Source organism: Anabas testudineus, chromosome 8, assembly GCF_900324465.2.
Source record: "Anabas testudineus chromosome 8, fAnaTes1.2, whole genome shotgun sequence".
NCBI lineage: Eukaryota > Metazoa > Chordata > Actinopteri > Anabantiformes > Anabantidae > Anabas > Anabas testudineus.
Window position 1 is genome coordinate 7,493,643 of NC_046617.1, and position 19,589 is coordinate 7,513,231.

Consider the following 19,589-nt stretch of genomic DNA (forward strand, 5'->3'; position numbering starts at 1 on the left):
CGCAACACCTCATTTATGTTTCAAAGCACCGTGGTGCCAAAGGATGCACGGTTTCCGTATCCTGTCCAGTAATACTGGTTTTTCAATGCATAACAAGGAATGTATGCTTTTTGAACTGGATCAAGAACCAGGCCGCCAGAGTTTGTTTTCCACCCATTTTTCATTTATAAACTTGCAAAACCAGCTGCTTTAAATGATTTACTTTGAATGACACTATGTCCTGAAAGCATCATTAGATTTGACACAGTCTAAATATAAAAACTATATTTATACATATATATTTGCTTATAAAATCTAATTGGAATGGGGCGTGGGGATATAAATAATAGTGAAACCATTTTCACATTTGAAGTAAAAAAAAAAATCAATTTGGTAAAGACAACAAAAAACCCCACAACATTCATTTTACAAAAAAAGTGCATCTGATTAAAAAATCAATCCTTAAGTTTCTCAGTCAGGGATGTTTGGGCCAGAAACATGTGGACAGTATCATCTTAGTCAAAGGCAACAGGAATCACCTTCAAATGAAGGCCTTTGGTTTGCATTTCTTTCCATGAAAAACCTCGTCTGATCCTCACATTTAACTGATACCACAATCATACCATACCATGATCCTGTATCTGTCCCTTTTTTGGCACTTTGCAGGCTAAGAACAGCTGTGATACTGAAGAACTGTGAGATGCCAGGTAGAAGGCGACAGGTAGAACAAGATGAGGAAGTGTCAAAAAAAATCCACCCTCAGATCCTCTTACACATTTACATGTGTGTCTCCAACTTTACATGACTATTCAATTCAATTCCCAGACTGTACTGAACAAACACAGGTTCCCTTAATTTTCCTGAATGCACTAAGGTAGGGTAGGGTTTTTTTTTTTCTCTCCGACTTAAACCAGATGTTGAAGCTCCATCGCCCCAGTTTGTGTAATTTATTACAATTATATTTAAGTCACAGATCTAAGCATTAGTATCTCTGAAAATGAAATACCCAGCAGTCTTTAAAAAACACACCACTGCTGTGAAGGTATTTCCAGAGTCTTCTCAAGCTCTTGTAACTATCTGAATGTTAGCTTAATGATAAAAAAAAAAGTTTTTCACATTTCTAATTTGCAACTTTGCTTCCTGATCAAAAATAAGCAGCAATTCTTTATGATTTTTGTTATACAAATGTTATTTTTTTTTGTTTGTTTATATCTAACCTGACCATTTAGGCTTCTCATTCAACTGGTTAAATGAGTCATTCTAGAGATACTTTCACGACTTACTCTGTCCTTTAAAGATCTCTTATTTTTCAGAAAAGATGCTTGACAGATGTAACAATGACTTGAATGTCCTGGTCATCCATGAGAGACACAGCTGAAGCGACAGTGTGCTGCTACAGTGCATCCTGCTCTACTGTGGTTGCCAATATTGTGCATGCTTAGTAATGCTAAATGACGTCTTTTGACTTCTGAGGAGCTGAAACCAGAACATGCCATAGCTTATTTACTATTGATTTTTGCGTTTAGCTGATCATTATGTTGTTTTTTAGCTCCAGTGTAGCTACTCTACACATATCTTATGTGACACTGCGCGTCTGTGTTTTTCAATTTATACACATATATATAGCTAGAAATGCAAAATGCACCACAAATAGCTTAAATATCTTTTAACAGCTTTAGTTATAAGTATAGTATAGTTAGAGTTATAGCTCTAAGGGGGTAGTTTTCTTTCTTCCAAAAAGGGAATAGAAATAAACAGTGCTGCCAAGTTGGGAAAAAAACAGAACAACCTGTCTAATTAACACTGTAGTGCACCAGTGGTATTCTGCATCCTCTGGGCAATGTGAGCTGTAATCCTCCTTTAACTTTAAAATGCAGCTCTGCCAAATATTTAAAAGTCAAACACTTTGGGTATTCCTGACATTTGTCATAACTGCCAACTACCAAATGTAAACACAAGGAAGAAGACACAAATGGTGTAGGAGCTATGACCTAATGATGCAGCAACTTCTGAGCATCAGCAGCCCACGAGATCATCAATCTGTGTTTTGTTTCCCCCTGGTGGTGACTCTTATAAGAGCATGTACTGGCACCAGTTTTAGAGGCATTGCATTGTCTGCAATTGACAAACTGCCTGTTCTTTGAATTTGGGAGTCGACCCTGACTCCTCTTTAAAGCATCAGAACAGTGGCAGAGGGTCACGGGGTGTAATACTGACAATCGGGCCACGTCCATGTTTGGCTTTCTGTCATGGATGGGTTGCGTGGAAGCTACAGGTACTGCTGAGGCTACTGTGCTAGTCTGTGGTACAAGTTCAGAAACCAGGCAGGTTTCAGCACAGAATCTGAGAGAAGGGATGTCTGAGCAGCTCCTCGGCACTCGGCCTGTGTTTGGCCTCCACAAAGATGCAGCGGATAAAGTCCCGTGCCTGGTCAGAGATGTGCAAGGGCAGCAGCGGGTTGGTGGGCTGGGTGGCGATCTTGAATATGGCTGCCATTGCCTCGTATTCAGCCCAAGGAGGTTTTTCTGTCAACATCTCCACCACTGTACAACCAAGGCTCCTGCAAAAGACAGGCATGATTCACTGTAATCTACAGTTGAGTCACACAACAAGCAGAAATAAATATTCTTATTATGTCTCAGCTACTCAACACTAAAGCTTTCAATGAATGTTTTGAATGGAAGGTTTTACACTCTGTGTCTGCAGAGGGCCTCCTCCACCTGTTTGGGAGGTACAAGCCTCTCATGGGAGCATTACTCCCCCTCCAGCTCAGGCTGAGAACCTGGAACATACCAAACCCTGTTATGACCTGTCTGACTGGCCTTCAGCCAGTCACATCACTTGCCTGGTGGGTCACCACCCAATCAGATTGCATTAGGGAATGTTTTCTGCTCTGTGTGAGGGAACATGGTTACATACAGCAGGCACTTCACTTTATTAGAAAGTTAATTCCTTTTAAGAGCAAAGTGCTCCTGCAACTTTAAAAGGAACAGGATGGGATTTCCCTAGATTCACATTCACATCTCATCCCTTCAGTTCACAGTGACTTGAGATCCACATAATCCTGTGAATATGTGTATGTACAGTAACCTCTGTGTGTATTTCTAACATGTAATACTGCTGGTGAAAACACACTTTTATGCAAGTTAACAAACTTGTTGTTTGGCCAGTAGTATGAGCAGGTATCAGATTCATTTGCAGCAACAAATGCTTAGATTGCTCTAATCCCCTGTTCTTACCAGACATCAGCCTTTCTGCCGTAGCCCTCTCCACTGATCACTTCCGGGCTCATCCAGTAAGGGGTGCCGGTCACAGAGCGGATGCCCGTGCCAGACATGCAGATGGTCTGCAGCCTCTTGCTGGCACCAAAATCTCCGAGCTTTACGTTTCCTGCTGAATCCCGCAGGATGTTGGCACCTAAAAGTCAGAGTGGACATAAAATAAATGATTATTATTTATAATTATTATTATTTCACCAATCACCTTCCACCGGTAGTTAGAGCCAAACACGGATATATTGAAACATGCCTGAACAACATCTTTCTACTGTCTAAAGAGTATAGTGCCACAGCCTCTGTAGTTAAGCAGGACTACCTTTGATGTCCCTGTGTACAATCATGTTGCTGTGCAGATAGGACATGCCCTCCAGGATCTGTCTTGAATACTTCCGGGTTACATTTTCTGTCAGGGCCCCATAGGCTTTCAGCTGGTCTTTGACTGAACCCTGATAAGAAGAAATCACGGTTTAGGCTTAGACACCAGTGCAACAGACTGTGATTATATACAGATATAAAGATGACCTAACTGATGTGTAATAAAGGTTTTGTGCCAAGAATGCAGTAAGTAAAGGAGCATACCTAAAAACTTGAAAATTTCTGTTTCCCAAAGCTGAAAATGATGCGTTCGAAAACTATGTAATGGAACTGTTGACTGACTAAATACTCCAGACATTAAGGAGTCCCAGGAATTAAATATAAAACCACCTCAAGGAGAAAAATTCCTTTTACATATTTTTGTTTTTTCATTTCAACCACGTCTGAAGAGCTTTTATTTATATGTATAAATTTTTATTTATACATTATATATTTATACATTTTTGCATGTATTTGATAATGCTAATTTGTATGATATTTAAAAACATAACAGAAAATAAATGGTGGAATAGGAGAAAAAAAGTCAGAAGGCAGAGTAGTAGTAATTAACTACTCTATCTTTAGTTATCTTAGGATAACACCAGAGAACTAGTGATATTTTTTCTGGTTCTTTTTGTACTTCATTATGTACCTTCCCTAGTCTCTCCCCATAATGAAAGTTTTTGGACAAGTAAGAAAATTCCCTACATTCCTGTACTGTAACTATAGTCGGTGAATCTGATTGAAACAAGGTTTATGTGGTTTAGTGGAGGTAAAATCCCCATGTTCCTAAAACTGTTCCTGGAAAAATTTCTGTGGCTAATAAGTATTTTTTAAGCCTTTGGAATAATTACAAGCAGGAGGACAGGAAACATGCCCCAGACATTTTTTTGAATGCCAGAAATTCTTTGCATCACCAACTTAATATCTTAATATTATGGGAACCGATTGCTGTATTTGTTCCCTGTCTTGTCACGCTGAGTTTAAATTACAATTGTCTTGCAGCACATCATCACATACAATCTGACTCAACACAAAGAGTTTGGTTACTTAAGTGATTTCTAGTTTTCAAGAAACCCTGGCGTGTGAAAAATGACTCACCCCCGGCATGTACTCCATGAAAATAGTGAGGGTCTTTTCATTGTGATCCCTCAGACTGCCGTAGTACTGAACAATGCGCTCATGATGCAGATTTTTCAGCAATTGGATTTCGCACTCCAAAGCGCTGACCTCCTGAACGGAAACAATGACAAGCAGGTAAGTGAAAATTTTAAAGATTCAAACAACAGCTCAGACATTAACATTAAAAGTTGGCCTTTACAGTATGAACTGTGCATCTTTCATAGTTCCCTCGGCCTCTGTTTGTAACCAGTGACGGCAAACAAATGTAACCATAAACACAAGGATGAGCAACAGTGCTTTATGACTCAGTGTGGACTCTGCCAAAACTGAAACCTAAAGCACAGAGTAAACAAAAGCCAAAAGCACAGTTCTTTAAAAGAAGTTCCTGTGTTTACTTCAGTGATTGAGGCCACAACAGTGTGTGTGTGTGTGTGTGTGTGAGCGGAGGGAAATCAGAGACACACTCAGTAATCCCCAAGTCCCAGAACAGAAGCTGGTTTAATAACAACAACTAATTCACATCTGCTACAACCTGGAGGAGGGAGTACGAAGGGGTGATGAAAGGCCAAGGCAATGCTGACCCATCACCCTTCACCACCAAAACATTCAGCTACTTTCAGATACAGGAAGTGACAGTGCATGTTTTCTCTTTGGCAGACAGGAAAAGACATTAAAATGGAGACGGGGGGGGGGGGTGGGGGTGAGGGGTGGATGGAGGAAAGAAAACCGCTTCGGCACGTTTCACATCTTGAGTTATTGACTTTCTTTCCTGTGGATTGATTACTTTGTTTTCAGTGTACAAAATAATGGTTGGGGCTAAGTTACAACATAAAAATGGTGCAAAGATGTTTTTAAGATAAATTCATTAATGTCATGCTCAGTCAGTCGTGATAACTACCTGCATTCCAACATAATGACTTCAACAGATTAACAAATGACATCATTCTTAGCAAATCTAAAGCTTGTTGTTAATCAACATACTAAGGTTTTAATATTTGACTGTAATGTTTAAAGAGTTAAACTAAACTTGTGGATTAGCAAGGGTTACAAGCTTTGCACAACCTCGGGTGACAAAAATCTCACCGTCATCAAAACTAACCTCCGCATATAATACAGTATATAACCAAATGAAGGGAGAACAAGAAGTCAAATCTAAAAGCAGGAGTACTAAATATTCTGAATTACGAGGAAGAGAAATGAGGAAATCAGAAAAAGAAACTAAACTGGCTCTGTGAAAATAGGGTTTGCTAGTTTCTCACCTTGCTGGTCTCAGGACTGTCAGGATCAAACTGGACTTGCTTAGCAGCCAGCTCCCTCCCCGTATCCACATCGTAACACAGGTAGACCCGTCCAAACGCTCCCTGGCCCAAAAGTTTCCCCCGCCGCCAAGTCACCGGAGCACTGGGTGCTGAAACAGAAACACAAACACTTAGCTGTTCATTTAAACATACACTATATTCAACATACCACAGAGAAGAGACACTGTCATGTGACACAAGTCAAATATAGGAGTCAGTTCTTACTTTTATTATTTCACTACCCTGGATTTTACCACCTAAATACTGTTTTCAAGAGTTTTAATCCCACTGAGAGTAAATTGGGGCAGAAACTTCTATTACATGTTTAGTTAAACTGGATCAAACCTCACATTTATGGGCAACAGAACGATCCTGGGGACGCAGCCTCCCCTGGGCATCTACTAGCTGCCAGCTGCCCAGACTCTCCTCACTGCCATTGAGCGATCGGCGCGAAGGCACCAGCGTGAACAGGTTCCCCTGGGGCCGTCGAATACGCGGAAACGTCCGGCGACCTGTAGATCAGGACAGAGGCTGTCTGAGATTAATATCACACCATAGTTGTCAGAGACTAGATGAAGCAAAACTATATGGAAAGACTGATTAATTGTCCTACCTTCACTGTGGTCCTTGTGATGCAGGGATACGTGATACCTACGAGGATAGGTGCCCCCCTTCCCTGCTACCCTGTCATATACATGGTTCTCCCTGTCTAAAAACAAATATCCAAAGATAGATCTCAATCACAGTATGTATGAACATGAAAATACTCTTCACGTACACTTTCAGCCAGTTAACGATTTTTGTATAAATTCTGAAGTCACCAACCAGCAAATCACAAGCAGATTTATTTATCATATCAGTAATGTTGCACCTGGCAAATATTTATGTTTGTGGTTGATACTGCAGTGTTTAGTTTGCTGTCATGGTGTCCTGGTGGTTTGACTATTACAATGCTTTTTTGCATTAGATGTGAATGATCTTAACTCACACAATATTTCTACATGGTTACTAGGAAAGTTAGAGCATGGTGCTGCTGGAAAGGGCTGTTGTTGTAACTGCTCTCACCTGAGCACTCCTGACGATTATCAGGGTAACTTTTTGCTCTGTGCATGCGAGACTTCCTCAGTGAGGGGCTGTGATAAAAGAGAAGGATGTCTGTTTTTGATGTATACAAGAAATACAGAATTAACAGAAAATGCAACAACTAAAGCTAGAATGGAAAAATAAGAAAGCATATAACGAGCATATCAGGTACAGTCTTAACACTAGCAGGCAGGGTTTGTTTCTCACCTTTCTGAGTTGCTGTCTAGAGACTGACAGCTTCCAGAGACAGAGTTTTCTGCACTGCTCCAAGGATCCAACACCTGAACACGAGCACAATGGAAAATGAAGGACGTGCATGCACATTTTAGAAAGAGGAAAAAGAAAAAAAAATCATTATTGAAACCTTGGGAACCTCAGAGCCAATTACTTAATTTAGTTTCTTCATATCCAAAACTGTCCCCAAAGACCTAAATTCTTTCAGTGCCCATAAAACTTTTAGTGAGTGAAGCAGCTTTGGAAAACAGAAAGTGCCTTCATTCAAGCTGCTGAAGGTGGGTTTCTTATGTGAACACATCTTAAGTCCGACATAAAGGTGAATTTCTGCCTTATTTGTGAAGCTATGACTCACACACTGATCGCTGGTCTCTGGGATGAACTCCCCCTCACTGTTTATGCTGGTGTATGAACCTTGGCGGGCAATCCTCTGCTGGCGTTCAGGCACATAGCCAGGAGGCGGTGAGCTACGCCCTGTGTTCTGAGAACCTGGGATTAGACAGCAGTTATGAGCATAAATGAAAAGATCAGATATATGAGAAAATGTTCATGTAAAACAATATGTGGGCTCAAATGTTAACAGCAACATGCTATATCAGTTGATTACACAATATTGGAAGAAAAACTACTTTGCATAACTTTTGAAACTATGGGGCCCTGTTCCTCTATGTTGAAATGAGTTTTGTATTTTCCAGGGGCAGCACAAAGGCAAACACAGTCATACAACTCAAACACACATTGACACATTAACGTTTGTGATGCAAGACCAGTGAAAAGGACAGAAGGTGACAGAGAGCGAAATTTAGGTGGTTTAGAAAAGTGTATTGTTCAAAACTGAATAGCAAGAAAATGCTGATTTCTACATGATCTTCTTTTGAATAGGTGTGTTGTTGTATGAGAGAGCGTTAAATGAAGATATGAAGGTATGTACCAGTTGACAGATGGCGACCTCTGGGCTCGGCAGATTGGTACACAGTGCTAACATCTCCGGTAGACTGGGAGGGCTTGATTCTCACCTGTTTACCCGGCACATGGAGGGAGGGTGAGGATGCCTGCAGTTAGTGACAGGAGGGGAAAACATCATCATCATCCTCAAACCACAGCTTCGTGTCAGCTGGACTGTTAGTGTGATGTCAACAAATGAGGAACCTTTATTTTTCACAACATGGCTTTGTGGTGAAGAAAGTGGTGCAACGGTGCGATGTAAATGCACACCCAATGTGTACTGAAGTGTATTAGTGTTTGTGTGTGTGTCTCACATTGCTGTGCTCCTGAGTGAGCAGCAGGATCTTGATGCTCTTCATGTTGGAGCTTCGGTCCAGCAGGTCGATTGCCTTGTCCAGGTCATCCTGACCTCGCAGAGGAATGGACAGCTGCGATGATCCAAGATGAGAAAACACACGAAACATCAATGACACATGAACAAGCACAAGAGGATTCCTGATTATAACTAAATATTTAATTAATCACACATATATGCATATACAGTACAGTATACTGTACCTCATTGTTTATGTAATGGAGGTCTAGCTGTTGCCCAAAGACAGTCTTAACCTTCTGCTGGATTTCCTCAAACTGCACAGGCCGTCCAAACATCAGGATCCTACACACACAAAAAGCAAGAAATCAAACAGACGGACAGATTATGAGAGATCTGTGCCAGTAGCGAAAGAAATTTGTTTTTAATTGACATGCAAAATACACACAAGTTATTGTTTTCAGTGAGTGCAGATTCCTTTAAGTACACCTTGCATATTTGTGGTTGGTGCTAGCAGCCACAGACTAACCACAGTCCTTTCCTCTTCCATTTCCCATCTCACATACCAGTCTGCATTAAGTGTCGGGGTGTGTGAGATGTGCTCTTCGTCATGAGCTGGAACATGTGACAAGACCAGCATGTGAGTGACTGTTTATGCCTGTATGTGTGTGTGTGTGTGTGTTTGTTTATATTAGAAGAAGAAGTCTTTTCATTGTCATATGTCACAATAAAATGAGTCCTCTGCATTTAATCCATCCCACCCAGGGGAAGCAGTGGGCAGCCACGTACAGCACACGGAGAGCTAGCGTGGAGACGGTTTATTACTGACTGGTGAAGATTAGATCACATTTCATGACCAATTTATGCAGAGAAACAGGAAACTGCAAACAGTGCCATTGCTTTTCTTTTTAACTGTACATGTTTTACTGTATACACACACACACACACACACACACATACAACACGCAAGGATATCCAGTTTACACCAAAACTCACCTCCTCTCTCCTGAGAACTCAAACTTCATCCTGACATCATCCTATGGCAAAGCAGAAGCGACAACATGAGAGAACAGACATAAGAAGAAGGAGACATCTGATTTTCCCAGAGTACAATTTAAATGGTTTGACTTTTGGGAACTATAATACTTTAGGACTCACTTGCACATATGATGTCACATGTTCACCTCTTGTTCAACAAAATGAATGTTCAGTGGGAAGACAAGTCACTCACTGAAAACCCACTTCCACACTTAACAAGCGCCAGCATTAAGCTGGGAAAATGGTGGAGACTGTTATTCCCAGAGGAACAGTCTTTGGTTTTAATCAAATCCTATCCTGCACGTGAGTTGCTTTGCAGCACCTTTCTTCGTGGCTCCATCTAAATCATACTGGTAAAAAGAGTGGGGAGGTGGGCTACTAGCCAATTTTCCACACAAGCTATAAACTATGTTTTTAGAGAAGCAGTTGAAAATAAGTGGATTTATAACATTTCAGATGAAGGAGCAGGACAGTAGTGGGTGGCCACCTTGGGACTTCATCTGACATTATGCTAAATTAGCTAAGTGTCTGGGCCAAGGGAAATAATGTACTCACTATGACCAACAAGAACATACCTGAATGAGTGATCCCCAAATAAATGGTGATTTATTATAGCAGCAGTCCAAAATAAAAAAAATGACTGTTGACACACACATAGTAATGAGTCTAAAATAATACTTTCACTATATGTGGCCAGGGTCATATATACTGAACATAATTTCACAAAATTCAGTCTAATTTCTCACACCATGATGCAACTGAGTGTTAATCGACGGCTAGAAATTCACGCTGTGAACAGAAATCTTTCCATTTCTCACTAACTTTTTCATGTCTCATCCTACCCATAACCATTTAGTACTCACAGAAGTTTATTTACACATTTACATTTATACATAGCAGATGCTCCTTTATGACACAATGTCTGTGACATTTGTGAGGTTGAATATTAAAAGTTTTTGGTTTGGTTTTCAGGGTCTTGCTATACGTAATGTAGCTATACTGTACCTGTCTATTGGTCTGGGCCTGTGTCTTGGGTTTGCCACAGTCAAATGGCAACACAGGCTGACGCCGTGTCATCTGAAGGGCGACCAGGTCCTTCATTATGGAGTGGAGAGCTTGTCTTTCATCTGGAGAGGGTAAGGGGATGGGAAAATGTACAGTTAGAGTGTAGATCAGGAAATAGACGGTGTGGATGTATAACAGAAAGAAAGAAAGAAAGAAAGAAAGAGGATCCCTTAGCACAGTGTAAACAGAGAGACAACGCAAAGGGTATGTGGTTCCTTCCAAACTTACACCAAGGTAAACCTCCTTCCTGACCACCAGGGCAAAGGCTTCATCTACCTACAAATGTACCAGACGCTTTGATTTGCAACATCCCAATACACATTATGCACTCCAGGACATCTCTTATCAGCACTTACTTTGAGCTTGGCAACACAATCTGACAGAACAGAGACCGGGGTAATACTGTGACGCAAGCCACAGATGACCGCCTAGGCCATCATATCAGAATTTGTACATACTCTTAGTATAGCATTGTGTAGTACAGTATTGCCCACAAGTATTTATGGGTGACAAAACACCCAGGGTTAAAAATGTTAACGTTTGTAAAATATTTTACCATTTGCCAACGTGCTCAATCAAAGACAAGAAAACCACAGTTAAAAGATGCTCACCTGAATGCACAATCAACAGCACTGCAGCCTGAGTGAACGCAACATCTCAACGCTGACCACACTCCACTGACACACAGTTGACATTCCTTTGGTAATGCTTATCTAGTTCCAGCATTTAAATGGACTTTATCCACAAAATACCTTGGTTTTGATTCATCATTCTAATTGCACACTCTTCACTTTTCTTCGGTTCACATCTCAACTCCCTATTGCACATAGATTCTTTGCTACCAGGCTTAGTTACAGTTATTTCCTCTACAGTAAGGTAATAATATATGTTTAAGAAACTCTTGGCAGGCCAGCAAGAGGAACTTTGCCTGACTGTACAAAGCAACTCCAGCGGATGAATAGTTAAATTATGTGTAAAATTTATTGATTAATGTTTGTCCAATTCATAATTGAGTTATTTTCTTACAGTACTTAGCTTTGCAGTAAAAGGTGTGTGAAGACAGTCAGTCATTTCAACTGAGACGTCTTGTAACATGGTATTAGAGCCAGGGAAGGAGTGCAGTGTTTTTGATATGCCTATTCCCACGTTTGATCTCAGGGCAAGCTCTGCCTTGGCTGGACTAACTCACGAAAAGAAAATATTCTCCTTGTGTAGCTTGGACAGACATCATACAGCCCCGGGGTAGAAGAGAGAACCAGACCCCCATCTCCACAATACCGAAAAACCAATCCATCACCCGACAGTGTCTGGAGCGGCAGCTCGCACAGACCTTGGCCTGAGGGATGGTGTTTGGTGTAAGTGTGCAGGTCTGTTTTTATCTCATGTCGCGAGGAAACCATGCATTATATGTCAGGCCAACATCGGGTTTTAGACTTACTCATTGTGGTGATGTTTGCCTACGTGGTCTTTAAACCAGTCTTCAGAAACTTTGTCTCTGCTGTGCCAACCCACCCACAGCCTGTAAAGATAAAAGAAAAAACTAGTTACAAGAGAAATTCTTGAACTAACCATGATTAGCACTGTTTTTGTTAATATTTTATCTCTTGGAGAAAGAGCAGAGGGATATGAGTCATTCAGTCAGACAGGAGATGACATTTGGCAAAAGATATTATCAGTTATCAGTGCACAAGTACCTAAGACATACAACATGGCCATTAGGGTAGACATTACTAAATTGAGGAAGAAGAGGAATCACAGTATGAGACCAAGACACAGCTACTCTGTACCCTTATTAGACTGTATGGTACCTATATAATTAAGTTACATGACAGGGTGTTTTAATGTGACACTAAACAGACAACCTAATTTTCATTTAGAGCATGAGCCTTTTATCATGCTTCATTCTCTACAGGAACATACAAAATATGTACCCCAAACCTGCTGGACACAGACCGAGAGATTTTTTATTTCTCACTAGGCCTCAGTGAATGGGAATGTGTGTTTTGTATTTTGCCGATGAGAAAAAAAAGAAGACAATTGGAAAAGGCTGGAACTCAAGCTGTACTGGCAGGGATCAGTCTGGCACAGCTCACATGGGAAGAAAAATTTTTACAGGGAGTTTCCTGCCATTTTAAATGTCTACCAGGTTTAAACATCTCTGGTTGCACGAGCGGCAGAAGCCCAGCTCAGCTGTGTTATAACTCCATTATTGATGTAAACAGGTTAATACTGTCTGTCCTGGTAAAGGTGTCCACTGCTATATAAACCGAGGTTTTACTTTCATCAGAGAAGGTTTCTCCCAAATTTCCAACAGCAAACCTTGGCATTTACTGAAAAACCTAAACTGCCGCCTTGTGGTTCTGTTCCTCCCTCAATCCATCTAGTTGCAGTTTACAGGCATGTTCAGACTCCTATTCTAATCAGTTCATCCATGAGTCCAAGTGGACGTTTGTGCCAAATTCAAAGACATTCTCTTATAGTGTTGCTGAAATATCTCATGGATAGGACACACTTACATATGGACAGCTGGACACCATGAAGAAATGTCTCGAGCTGTCACCAGCATGAAGGCAGGAAAATTCAGGAAAGGAAAATATAGAACAACTTGCGTGCTTTTGTGACTTTGGGGTCCTTAAACAAAAAAACTAACTTGTCACAAATCATTTGGGATCATTGTAGTGCAGAGTGACTTAAAGTCAGATATTGCTGATGTGCAAAAAACTCATTTGTCAACCGTTGCCTGAATAAATGTAACCTGTCATGTACAGCTGACACTTGATCCTGCACCATTACTGTCGTCTTTAGGGCACAGCATTAGTTTCAAGCTTGCTACGATGACAACTTCATGTTAGGTTTAACCAAAAGCAACTGTGAATGGCCCAATCATTACATACAGTATGTGTATGTTTGTTTAAGTTACACTGAAAAGCCAACTTATGTCACTACAAATAAGATTAGTCTCTGAGACAAATCACGGGTTTGCAATTTCCCATGGCTAGTCTAAAAGAAAAGCAAAGGAAAGTGCCAGACTGTACCCTGCACACAACCTTCCTCAGAAATAATGCACTGTTGCAGCAAGTTAAATCATCTGTGGTAGTTTGGCAGTTAGGTGCTTGCTAATCCTAGAGAACCATTGAGATTACTATAGTGAATGTCTTGGATGGAGCTTACAAAGAAATAACTGGTTTCTGAGCAACAGTTACCAGACTGTCTTAAAAATCAAAGAGAGTAGAGGAAATTACTTCTGTGGATAAATGGTCAGCATCGGCACCTGAGGCAACTCATTGACTGTGTGGATTTCTGGGTAATAATCACCCACAGGAATGCCTGGCACGTCCGTCTGTGGTCGGCGAAGCGTTGCCACGTTCAGCTGCCACTCTCTCGTGTTGCCTGCCAACGGAGGAGGTGCCAAAGACTGTTGTCCTTCAACCTTTCAAACATGCTCATGACATCTTATCCCCTAAATACTAAATAGCGCAGAGTTTATGAGGTGTGCAATTCCTCCAAGAAGTTGTATGGATGTACCAGTAACTTCAGGGAACTGAGAGCCATTATCTTCCCTCTTTAGGCAAAATGCCCTCCATTAAAACAGCGAGTGCTGCATATGAAAAGAAAACTCAAACTGTGCACCTCGATGGGTCAGTGACGTCAACAACACAACAATTAACTTCTGTGTCCAATCCCAAAGCTCCCCTCTCTTCTCTGCTTCTTCTGATTTTAATTACGTCCCCCAATGGAGAACGAGGCTGTGCTCTACCAGTCCAGTCAGCTGTGTCTGCTCTATTTTGCTTGTATCACATTTCCAGGACTAGCCGGATTTACATGGATTTTTCTCCCCCTTCTCCTCTGTGTCTGCTTTGAGAGGTGTTTAGTCTGAGGCTGTTTTTCCCAGCCACAGTCCTCATGCTGTCTCTGGCCAGTGATGCATCTGGACTCAGGGTTTCACAGCAAAATCCCATGGCCTGATGTCTCTCCTGTTTCAGGTGCACATGTGCTTTTGATTCAGGGGAACCCACCACATTTAAATATTGCAATCTTGGCAAATACAAAGTGCTTGCCTTGGCTAAAGATGTAACACATACAGAGATGCATTTATCTGGGTAGCAACACACACAGAAGCATTCAAATGTACATTTCAAAAGACAAGCTTCAGTACAAAGGTGAAACATTGATTTCAGGGTACACATATAAACTTAGGGGAAATTCTGCTGCCAATCTGTGTTCAAATTATAATATGTAAATTACTAAAGGCAAAAGAGAAGGTGAAGGAGAAGGTGGCCCTGCTTTGGTCCATAACTTCATAAACATATACACATCTTTCGACATAGGGGGAGAGGGGATAAAACATCCTCTTTGTTCTCTCTGAACTTTTAAAAATGAGGTCTTTTGCAGTATGTTTACTCTATCAGTGAGCAATCAATCCCTGTCCAGCAATGTCCAAATGTCAAATATACAAAAAAAAAAAAAAGGTTAGAGAGTAGGGCTGTTGTGAGGTTTAGTGGTGTTATGAAAGTAAGAATGTGTACGGCATTTTACAGTCTATGAATGAAACCAATACCTTTGTCTGTAACTTATCTTGCCTGTGTAAAATCTTGCGAGAGACCTGAAAGCTTGTTTTTCCTATAGGATGTGAATGCGGCATAACGCACTCAGCGTGTACCTGTCGTCCCTGTCACGTGTCACGTCTCACAACAACCCTCACCTGTCGTGTCGACGTCTTCTGTCGGGACAACACCGGTGTGTCGCTGCAGAGGTGACGCAGTAGATCCAGCTGTGGGTCACGTCCATCGGCGTCCTCGGTCAGACCCGCACACCGGGGAGGGTGCGAGAAAGCGTGGGCGCCATGGCGGGGCTGACCCCCCCCCCCTCACCCCTCCCCACAGGTAACGGGGGGCTCGTCTGGTCCAACGGAAAAGTTAGAGCAAACACACAAAGTGATGCTTCCCAGGTTGTAAAAACAAACCCGGTCACATCAGTGAGCTGTGACTTTACACACGGGAAATGTTCCGATGGAAAAAGCCTACATCAGGCTCCTCCAGCTGCGGCCCAAAGGCGAACGCTTGCTCCGCTGTAGCCTCTTGTGTTTGGACGTTTTGAATTTCCAAAACATTTTTACAAGTCCCACCAGATGTCACTTAGATCCCATAACCGTGTCCAAATGCGGACAGAAAACAAACAAACAAACAAACAAACAAACAAAAAAAAACTACCAAACGCGGAGCTGCGTAAAATCCATCTGCGGGGAAACAGCTCGCCACAGACACACACCGGACGCTTTCCGTGATTTTGGCCTCTCTTCCTGCTAAGTTTGCAGATTTTCCTTCTGCGTTTCCAAGTTTGGGTCTATGCTGTATCTGTGTCCACTTTTATGGCCGCATCGCATTGTAACCTGGATATGGACATAGATCCAACTATGCAAAGGCGCATAGAGGCCTTTCAGTGTAACACACGTACAGAGGAATTTGATTCAGAGGGCGACATGATGGAGCTCAAACCTACTGCACAAACTGTCTGAAATGACACTGGCAGAAGAAAACACCACCTGCATATGTGTATTATACACAAAAAGTCAGGCCCAGAGGCATCAACGCCATCGATGTTCAGACGCACGCACAGTTTCGGGCTCTTACATTACGGTTCCTTTAGGTTTTCATAAACACCAAACTGACTTTAATGCGAAATAAAAAGAGAAAGAAAAAACACACACACACACACACACACGCGAAACTTTCAACGAAACTGTCGCCAAGTTGTCGTGCGATAGTCGTGGCCGACGACGCTCCACGACTTTCTCCAACCAAAACAAAGCAAAAAATAATCTTCACTCGAATACGTCAAACTTCCTGACAGAGAAAATATCGCCACCGGAACCCGCTCTTGTGCTTCCAACAAGTCACAGAAGCTGCTCTCCGGTGTTGCGTCCGTGTTTTCCAGGAGCTTGGCTTTCCGTCGTCCGTAAGTCAGTAATAACATCGATTTATTCCCAGGGGGATTTCTGATCGTCAAACTGTGGCAATTAGCGCCGTACAGCCGCGGGGCCGCGCTCGGTCGAAGTCTTTCTACTGGAGCGCGCATTATTAGGAGGCGCGTCCACCAGCTGTGACGTAGTTCAGACTCGTGCTGCATTCATAATTGTCGGAAACTCGGAGTTTCTTTCTCGCCCTTGGACTACTGCAGCTACTCGTAATAACCAATAAATAGCGACCATTAGTGATTAATACAGACCCACTAGTATCCCATTATTACGTTACTTTTAGCTCCTCTTTACCAGCTGCTATTTGGTTCCACATCAGGTCACTAGGTCACACTAGGACATTTGTTTGCAGTTTAAAACACTAAAGTGATAATGCTGTAGTTTAAAATACATTTCTCTTTTTAAACAGTTTAATTTCACCTTAATCCTGGTGTGTAGCACTCTTTTTTGTTTTTGCTACTAAAGTCTCTTTTTCTGAACAGAAGACATGAAATGATTTTTCAAATGAAATTGTCAGAAATTATGAAGTTGTTCCTTGAATATGTACATTTACTCACATTACTTAACTCATATAGTAAATGAAGGTTTTAGGTATATTTGTATTATGAATGCTTTCATTTAATATAACTTTATACTACTACTTATCTACATTCATCTGACCTCTAGTTATATCAGATATACCAGTAGCATACAATACAAATGGCCACTTAAACATAAAAAATATCAAACATTTTGTATTATAAGGTACCATGATATCTATGTCCTGAATAGTTTGAAACACATTTTTGAAAGTAGAACTGGTGGTATTTTAATATTTTACTTCAAGAGTACTTATTCCGTCCTCCGTGATTGACTGAGAAACCTGGAAACACATGTAATTTTATATGTAACACATTAAAAAAGACTGCAAAAAATCAACACCAGCATTTTTATTTTTTTTCTCCAAAAGCATGTAAAAAAAGAAAAAAAAGAAAATGCACAAAATGATTGTGTGTATTGGCGTAGCGCGGGGGGGGGGGGGGGGGGGCAATTACAGTTTAAAATGTTCCATACCACAACTAGGTAATAGAGAGAGAAGGGAAAGTAGAGAAAGACTGAAGAAACAGTCCAAGTGTCCTTTTGCTTTAAGGCCACCTCAATCCACAGGTCAACTCTGTAATGCAGAATACATTTTCAAAGATGCATACATTTAAAAGGTCTGTAACAACAGCATCGAAAAGTAAGTCCACATCAAGTTTAGCACAAAAATAACCCGACTCACAGATTTAACATTTAAAACGTTACACTTCAATCGTTCACCTGAGCCTTTTGGCACCAGTGTACCTTGTCTGCTCTGTTACACTTACAAGTTGCAATTCACAGATTTTGCAGTTGTACCTTGGCGGAACTGCTAACAATGAATGACAAAGACAGCATTTGTAGATACAATACTTTTGATTTTAAAGCATTCTCAAGTGTCCAGAGGACCTTTTTAAAATGAGAAAAGGAAAATACACATCATCACACAAAGAATTTGTATTATTTTACATTACATGTGGGTAAAAAGTGGTTAGCTATGAAAGAGGGCTGCTGGTTAAGTGAAGTAACTGTATGTTAAAAAAGAGTGAGACTCAAAAGTAAGCAGGTTTGTTTTAAAAAGGCATGATTGGGAAATTTATTTGTAAAGATCCATGTACTCAAAAGGTCGGGTTTGAAAAAGAAATAAGGTCCACGCTTTATTTCTAAGGCTTCTCTTTAAGAAAAAAAAAAGTAGCAAATATCCATCTGTTAACTTTAGCTTTTCTATTCTGCACAGCATGTTCAACTTCACAGTAAACCTTCAGTCACAAAAAGTACTTTGTGTCATTCAAGTGTCAGTCAAGTCTGAGTGGCATTCAGACATTTTTCTAAAATGAGATATTTGAATGGCTTTAGACTCATTCTTCGAATAGAATGAAAAATAGATGTGGAAATCAGGATTCATTTCTCTTAGGTGTTGCACTTAAATAAGATCAAAAGTGGCTGAAGTCCAGCAGCGGGGCTGCAAACTGAGGCAACATATTCAAGAACAAAAATAAAGGCTATGTTGAAAAGTTCACAGACAAAGTTCTTTTCTTTCTTTCAGACTAAACACTACTGTCACACTTGCACCAGCAGAGGGTGCTCTGCACAGTTTTTTCACATGCAGCATAAAGGAGCACATCAGCAAACCAGTTTTTTGACAAACCCTTCATCGGCCACCTAATGTAAATTCAATGTTAAGGAACAGGAAGGCATTTATTTAATAAGAAAACATGTTCACGCTTACTAGATGGCATCAGCGCAAAAAATAATGATGGTTATTGGATTGGATCTTTCTTTGTCCCCATAAAAAACTATCTACGTTACATTAATACACTGAAATACAGCAGGGGAATATCATCTCAAGACACCATCAACTGACGTGTGAAATGACAAAGGAACAAAAATGTGTGACTTTCTGCAAAGTCATTTGTGGCACAGAAGTGTAACTTTAAAATGCTTCACACAACAGCGTAAGGGACGCTTACGGACGAGGACTCATTGTCCCTGTGATTATCAATACCTTGTCCAGTGATCATGTGCGGTTGTCGGTGTGATACGAGAATACAGCATGGTGAGGAATGCTCACTAATCACATACTACAGCTTTATGTACAGAAAGTACAGTTTACAAAACACAGTAGGAGAATTTCATCAAAACCTCACCACTAAAAGCTCAGGGAGCTCAGATCCTAGGTGAAGACATCAATCAAATCCAAATTTGAGTGCTCCTCAAAACGTTAAAAAGTGATGTGCTATGAATCAGTGAGACAAATAAAATCTATCACAACACAAAGGATCGATACAGTTAGAAGATAAGGCTAATAAGACACAGTCATACCAACATGCAAGAATAGGACTTTATCT

The 19,589-nt window shown here is 40.9% G+C and overlaps 1 protein-coding gene across 1 annotated transcript; it reads right to left on the reverse strand.

The window, feature by feature from the left end:
• Positions 1–122: 122 nt before the first annotated feature.
• On the reverse strand, positions 123–16,763 carry map3k3 (mitogen-activated protein kinase kinase kinase 3). The gene is made up of 17 exons (XM_026351071.1): positions 15,412–16,763; positions 12,148–12,228; positions 10,650–10,771; positions 9,603–9,643; positions 8,852–8,951; positions 8,608–8,721; positions 8,280–8,400; positions 7,704–7,837; positions 7,322–7,395; positions 7,097–7,164; positions 6,645–6,740; positions 6,382–6,543; positions 5,993–6,141; positions 4,713–4,844; positions 3,574–3,703; positions 3,219–3,396; positions 123–2,539 (listed from the first exon to the last, which is right to left on the reverse strand). The coding sequence occupies exons 2-17, from the start codon at positions 12,149–12,151 to the stop codon at positions 2,311–2,313; spliced, it is 1,854 nt and encodes a 617-aa protein (XP_026206856.1). The 5' UTR covers positions 12,152–12,228; positions 15,412–16,763; the 3' UTR covers positions 123–2,310.
• Between the last annotated feature and the right edge of the window lie 2,826 nt (positions 16,764–19,589).

Excerpts from the sequence above, each read along its gene's own strand:
- map3k3 (XM_026351071.1), bottom strand. Across the intron at positions 4,845-5,992 it reads ACAGTCCTGAGACCAGCAAG|GAGGTCAGCGCTTTGGAGTG; the intron begins GTGAGAAACTAG and ends GTTTCCGTTCAG. Across the intron at positions 3,397-3,573 it reads TGTACACAGGGACATCAAAG|GTGCCAACATCCTGCGGGAT; the intron begins GTAGTCCTGCTT and ends TCTGACTTTTAG.